The 6175-nt window shown below is 36.9% G+C and overlaps 2 protein-coding genes across 4 annotated transcripts; one reads left to right on the forward strand and one right to left on the reverse strand.

Annotated features, from left to right (window-relative positions):
* Nucleotides 1–6: 6 nt before the first annotated feature.
* LOC113206703 (PRKC apoptosis WT1 regulator protein) lies at nucleotides 7–3910 on the reverse strand. Of its 3 annotated transcripts, none has more exons than XM_026422912.2 (8): nucleotides 3763–3910; nucleotides 3271–3402; nucleotides 3011–3179; nucleotides 2831–2927; nucleotides 2597–2751; nucleotides 2264–2344; nucleotides 1331–1463; nucleotides 7–1259 (listed from the first exon to the last, which is right to left on the reverse strand). In XM_026422912.2, exons 2-8 carry the CDS (start codon nucleotides 3383–3385, stop codon nucleotides 1074–1076), a joined length of 936 nt encoding a protein of 311 aa, XP_026278697.1. In that variant the 5' UTR covers nucleotides 3386–3402; nucleotides 3763–3910; the 3' UTR covers nucleotides 7–1073. The 3 variants fall into 3 exon arrangements, with proteins under 3 accessions (XP_026278697.1, XP_052121239.1, XP_026278698.1); XM_052265279.1 differs by lacking the exon at nucleotides 3763–3910 and adding an exon at nucleotides 3574–3707; XM_026422913.2 differs by lacking the exon at nucleotides 2264–2344.
* A 54-nt stretch (nucleotides 3911–3964) lies between these two features.
* On the forward strand, nucleotides 3965–6166 carry LOC113206700 (DNA/RNA-binding protein KIN17). Its single transcript, XM_026422908.2, has 7 exons — nucleotides 3965–4115; nucleotides 4382–4591; nucleotides 4701–5019; nucleotides 5094–5405; nucleotides 5491–5659; nucleotides 5737–5837; nucleotides 5942–6166. Exons 2-7 carry the CDS (start codon nucleotides 4383–4385, stop codon nucleotides 6008–6010), a joined length of 1179 nt encoding a protein of 392 aa, XP_026278693.1. The 5' UTR covers nucleotides 3965–4115; nucleotide 4382; the 3' UTR covers nucleotides 6011–6166.
* The last annotated feature ends 9 nt before the right edge of the window (nucleotides 6167–6175 follow it).

Consider the following 6175-nt stretch of genomic DNA (forward strand, 5'->3'; position numbering starts at 1 on the left):
AAAAGAGATCTCTTGCTAGTTTTATCATTCTATACAATACAGAGGTAAATTTTACCTAGCCAGATCAAGGAAATTTCAGCAAAACTGCTGACATTGATAATATTATGTGCAATGAGATGTGCGTACACACACAATTCTACCAAGCTGATACAATAATCATGTAGCTATTATAATCAGACTAATCACAGCCAATGACAAACTGAGAAGCACCTCACCTTCTGTCACTTTTTGCAAAATTGCATGAGCTCAAATTCCTGAACTTTCAACAGATTTAAGTAAACTGTAAGGAATAATCACAAAGACAGACTCACAAATAGATGCAAAACTCATTTGTGGTAAAGTGAGGGATCAGTGCACCAGCAGAATTTGTTTACAAATTGTAAACACCTAGCCGTGCAATTAGTGTTTTAGCCTTATTTAGAGCCAAAACTTTTGATAACTGATGGCTAAGCAAAACATTAACAGCCATACAAATAACATGCAAACAGTATTAAAGCTAGAATGGGAGCTTTTTAATCAAGTACTGTAAATGCAATAGAGAAAAGTTATGTTCCCATCTCAGAAAATTATACACAATGTAGATTCACCAGAACTTTATACAATATGTAACCAACAATGTCACTCATGTCACTCACCAAAAACGAGATAAAAATGTCACCTACTATAAATTAATATGTTTCACAGTCTGCTAGTATAACTCCAGTCTAGCCACTTAAAAATTAATATACACTATAACTATTGCTCTCTGTCTAGCAATGTTTTGGGGGCAATCAGCAAGAGCAAGATCATTACCACTATAAGCCAAAACCTGATGTCTTACTAGCTAATGATTACAGAAAGTGGGATGATCATTTACACAGCACATCAGAAAACACTTTACCACTAAAAAGCAGGTTAAAATGAATAGCTGGAAAGCAGATAACGATCAATGATCATGATATGAACCTACAATGAGCTGAACGACCACGAAAAAAAAAAATCTCACATCTAACAAATTCTGATTGAAATTGGTAATACATTTTACATCAGTAAAATTCATGGCAGGAATATATTCACAAAATTACTGTGAAGATTTAGTTTGATGCTAGTGAAGCCATGGCACGTATGAGGGCTGCATTTTCATCTCTCAATCTTTCTCTTTCTGCTGTCATCTCCCGATGCAATTGGGAAATTCTTTGTTCTAGAACACTTATTTTGTGATCCCTATCTTCAAGGAGACATAACAACCTGCGGTTTTCTTCCTTGGCGCGCTCTAAAAGCTAAAACAGAAAACAACAGTTCATTTCGTTTGTACAAGAAAGACTTAATTGACAAAATAATTTTCACTTACCTCCTCAGAGTTTTCGCCCGTTGGTGTGCCCGGCCTGCGACATTGTTGAGGGACACTACTAACTGTAGAGTCAGACTGATTGAGACTGTCAAGATCTTGGTTATCTTCATCATCTGCCTCCAGATCTGAAGGGCTGTAATTAAATTTTGTTTTTTTAAATACCTACACAATACTGGAGACTGGAGTAAGAAATAAAAAATTGGAGAACACTTTGAGGAGCAACAGGAAACTTAGAATTATGTACAGATAGCCATGCTGAAGTTTACACCCAATTTATGGTTTACATCCAATTCATAGATCAGAGGAAATTCTAATTAGGTAAGATGCAAGAAGGAAATAAAATAACAGAATACCGAAGGGCCTGTTCACAAATTACGTCCAATTTTTAGTGGGGGTGGGGGAGCGGGGTAGTCAAATTTGTGACCAGTTGTGACAAAAGCAGTAGTGGGGGGTCAGGGACCCTGTGACGTCACACAGTTACTCACTCTGCACGTTGATAAATCAATCACCATTTTCGAAAGTTGCGCGCCATTTGGTGAGTCAATATGCGAAGATATGAATCCTAGAGGGGGGTGGGGTGAGTCAAAATCATGATTAACTGTAACAATGGGGGACGCAAGGTCGAAAAATGGTCGAAAATGGTGTGATGTAATTTGTGAGCGGCCCCTAAACGTTTGTTTCAAATTCTTAAGAGAATAATTTTATGCAGAAAGAAGTATGTAGTCAAAGCCACATTTGCATAGGAAAAATTGATTATACTACATGTTCCATAGGGTCAGGTTATTTGCATTCAGTTAAATGGACAAGAAAGGTGGTTCATTATATGAATTTTTATGCATTCCATGCACATTGATTCACTCTTGATTAAAATCCAAATATTCCTTTGCCAACACACTTCATGCAGAAACAACTACACAAAATTTTGAGTCTCACTTGAAAACTGACAGCAGTGGAATATCAGAATGCATCAACAAACATTGGTTGTTAAAACCCATAGTGAGGGGACTGATACATCTGTGGGCAACATGGATAGAAGCTTAAACCAAGAGTGACTTAACAAATGTTTTTTCCCTTCGTAAAAGCATACAAAAAAAATTCATCCACATCTTGATCTTAAGAGCAATTTGTTTGTCGTAATAATAATACAGATATAAATGGAAAACAGTTGTGTCCTATATTATTCATATTTTAAGTTTAAGTAAGGAAAATTTAATAATAAATGTTACATATTTACAGATTCAATAATTAAGTTTTGAATAGACTTACCTTTTACTTCTCCTCTGTGAGTAAACCTTTGAAGTCCCTCGTTCCTCAGGGACAGAATCATGAGCCAAATGTTCATTTTGAATAGTGTTGCGCCTTGTTTCAGCTGTCATTGATAGCACATCACCATCATCCTCACCAGTGCTTCCTCCAGTGGACTGCAGAATAAAAGATATTATACAAAAAAAGGCAAAACATGTTGGAAAAGCACAAATACATAATTTGATTATTTGCTACCTCAGTTGAGGGCAAGTGCACAACTCCAGTACTCCTGCGCTTCTCTCGAAGTTTCCGTCTGTCACGGGGCTGCTTTCCTTTGGTCAAGTGATTAGGCCTTCAAAAAGGGAACAAATTAAGCTTAAGCAACATGATTTAAGATTTAAAAATGGGATTTGATTTGTGAGGGGCTAATCTTACCTGTTAAGATGATCAGCAAGTGGTTGTCTGACAGGGACATTTCGATTGGTCCGCTTTTCTTTGGTTCTACTGAGAGGTTTGGGGCTGGCATCATGCTCCCCACAGTTCTGGCCTCCAATATTGAGAGATTCGGATACTTTCATTTCTCCTAGACTATCATCAATCTCACCTGAAAAAAATGAAATAATGATGAATGCTTAACTAATGACAAACTAATTCTCACTGGGAGGTTAACATATCATAGTAATTTGTAAACGGACCAATTCTAGATGTGGGGTTGACTGTTCTTGCCCGTGCTGTTCTAATCCTTGACCGCCGTGATGACAACTCAAAATCATTCTCAACATCCTCTTGACTAACGGAGCTGGATGCCATTGTAGCTTATGAAAACTCTGAAATTATGGAAGTGGATCATTAAATAGAAGTGTGACAAGACTAGATTCATCCTAGGAAAACAAAGGTGAACAAGAAATCTCTCAATCCAAAATTAAGGCTGGTCATGCACATTATTTCATAATAAGATGAAAAGAGCAAATTGTAGTACAAAACCCATTTAGTCGTACACCACAGTCCTAGATGAATCGCTAGTTGACTAAAAAGGCATACTCAATATTTCCCAGAAAGCAAACAAATCACCCTTTGTGGCCTAAGGCAGGGAGAGTGGCACAAAGCAGAACAAAAGGGCTCCCATAAATATAGCGAACACAATACAAGTAAACGCAAATCGGTAGCATAGGTCATTCAGTACAAACCTCTAATTAAACGAGTGAATGCCAAAGATCACAAATCAAAGTGCATTGCGCAAGGAAAAGACACTTTACAGATGCCACGGTACTGCTTGCAAACAAGACACCCTTCTAGTTCTTGTTGTTTTCTTTCGATTATTCGGCAGCTCTTTTTATTCTAAACCAGATATCTTTGGGAAGAGAATTTTATATACCAGTTTTGATGAAAACTTCACAATCCGCAAGCATGCAGGTCTGTGTTGTGTCTGTTTAATTTTTCATACTTACTTACGTAACCTAGCAGCAGACTTCCTTACGTTTTGTTGTGAAAGTTGACTGGCTCAGACTGGACTGTGTCAATATTCTTGACTTCTTGACAAGTAAGTACTAAAGATTTGTCTACTAAAATTTTATCCAATTTAACGGGCCTATACGCTTCGTGTTACTCTTCAAATTTGTTCAAAGTCCTGTTCTGAACTTCTCCTGTATTTTGATTAATCTTGTCGCTATATACTTTTGAGGTTATTCGTCTTTCTAGTACTATTCTGTTTTCTTCTATTTATCTGTATGTGGTTACTTCCACCATCCATAACAATTGGCATCCACAATGTCAAATTCAATGTTATTTTTATATTCTCCTCTGCAGGATGGGTAAACACGAGGTTGGGACACCCAAGTACATAGCAAACAAAATCAAGGCGAAAGGTCTACAAAAACTAAGATGGTACTGTCAGATGTGTCAAAAACAGTGCCGAGATGAAAATGGTTTTAAATGCCACATGACATCAGAATCTCATCAAAGACAACTATTATTGTTCGCTGATAACGCTTCTAAGTACCTGAGTGAATTTTCTAAGTAAGTATGTGGATTTTGGTTACTGTAGATGGTGATTATTTCATCTTTTATTGTTTTACATAAAGTTTCATCCTGATGCAATGATAATGTAATGTTTGATTTGTTTTAGGGAGTTTGCTGATGGTTACCTGGAACTGTTAAGGCGCCAATTTGGAACTAAACGAGTCCCCGCAAATCGAGTTTATCAGGATTACATTGCTTGGAGAGAACACATACACATGAATGCTACAGAATGGGAAACGTTGACTGAATTTGTTAAGTACCTGGGAAGAGAGGGTAAATGTGTTGTTGACGAAACTGAAAAAGGGTGGTTTGTCACATACATTGACAGAGACCCTGCCACAATCGCACTACAGGAAGCGTTAGCAAAGAAGGAGAAAATGGATCGTGATGACCAAGACAGAATGATGCAATTTTTAGAAAAGCAGGTATGATTTGAACTTTACATTTCAATGAGATGTTATTGGGATGATAACTTTAATAATTTGAAGTGTATTTGCAGATTGAGCGAGGTAAAGGAGTAGGTTCGTCTCATGACCATGTTGCAACTGACTTAGTGAGGTCCAATGAATCTGAACAAATCAAGCTTAACCTTGCTCTAAAGAAGAAAGAAGAAGATGAGAATGCGAAACGATTAGCACCCACTGAATTCAAATTACCCTCTACAAAGAAATATTTTTCAAGTAGTGCCAGCACTTCTGGAAGCATTCGGGAAAAAGGTGAAAAACGGAAAGCATCAGCACTAGATGATATTATTAAGGAAGAGGAAAATAGAAAAGAAAATGCTCATCGAAAACCCAACTGGCTTACTGAGGTAACTACTTGTTTACTGTACTTCAGTGATTAAATTCCTGAAGAGGTAGCTGTAAAACATTAACCTTGGATTTCATTCTTCCTAGAATATTGTTGTAAAAGTAATGACAAAGTCTCTAGGAGAAAAGTACTACAAGCAAAAGGGGGTTGTTGTAGCTCTAAAGGACAAATTCTCTGCTGTTGTCCGTTTATTTGACTTGAATGTGAAACTGAAGCTTGATCAGGCTCATTTAGAGACAGTTATTCCTGCCATAGGTAAGTTGACATGATTTTTAATATCTCTACATAGGATGTTTCAGGAGAGAATTTTATTACCTCTTAATCACTTGCAGGCCGCCAAGTTTTGATTGTTAATGGAGCATATAGAGGAAATACAGCCACACTTGAAAAGCTGGATACTGACAAGTTTTGTGCTACTGTAAAAATTGATTCTGTAAGTCTCTGTTTTTGTCAATGCCAATATTTTCATTCTAGAACAATGATGATGATCACATTAGTTACTAACATGTAATTATTTGTTTTTCTGTTTTTGTGTAGGGTCCATTAAATGGAAGAGTAATACCAAGTATAGAGTATGAAGATATCTCCAAGCTGCATTCTGATTAGTCAATGGATTTTCTCTCGATTCAACATACTGTGACTATTTCTCTAAACTTCCAAATTCCATAGCTGCATTTCTTCACTGTGGTGAAACTGCTGCAGTGCTCTCCAACCGTATAATTGTGCAGAACACTTCATTAATATTACAACTTCATTTACATTTCTGTTTGT

The sequence above is a fragment of the Frankliniella occidentalis genome, unplaced genomic scaffold (assembly GCF_000697945.3).
Source record: "Frankliniella occidentalis isolate FOCC.00 unplaced genomic scaffold, Focc_3.1 Scaffold25, whole genome shotgun sequence".
NCBI classification, from domain to species: Eukaryota; Metazoa; Arthropoda; class Insecta; order Thysanoptera; family Thripidae; genus Frankliniella; species Frankliniella occidentalis.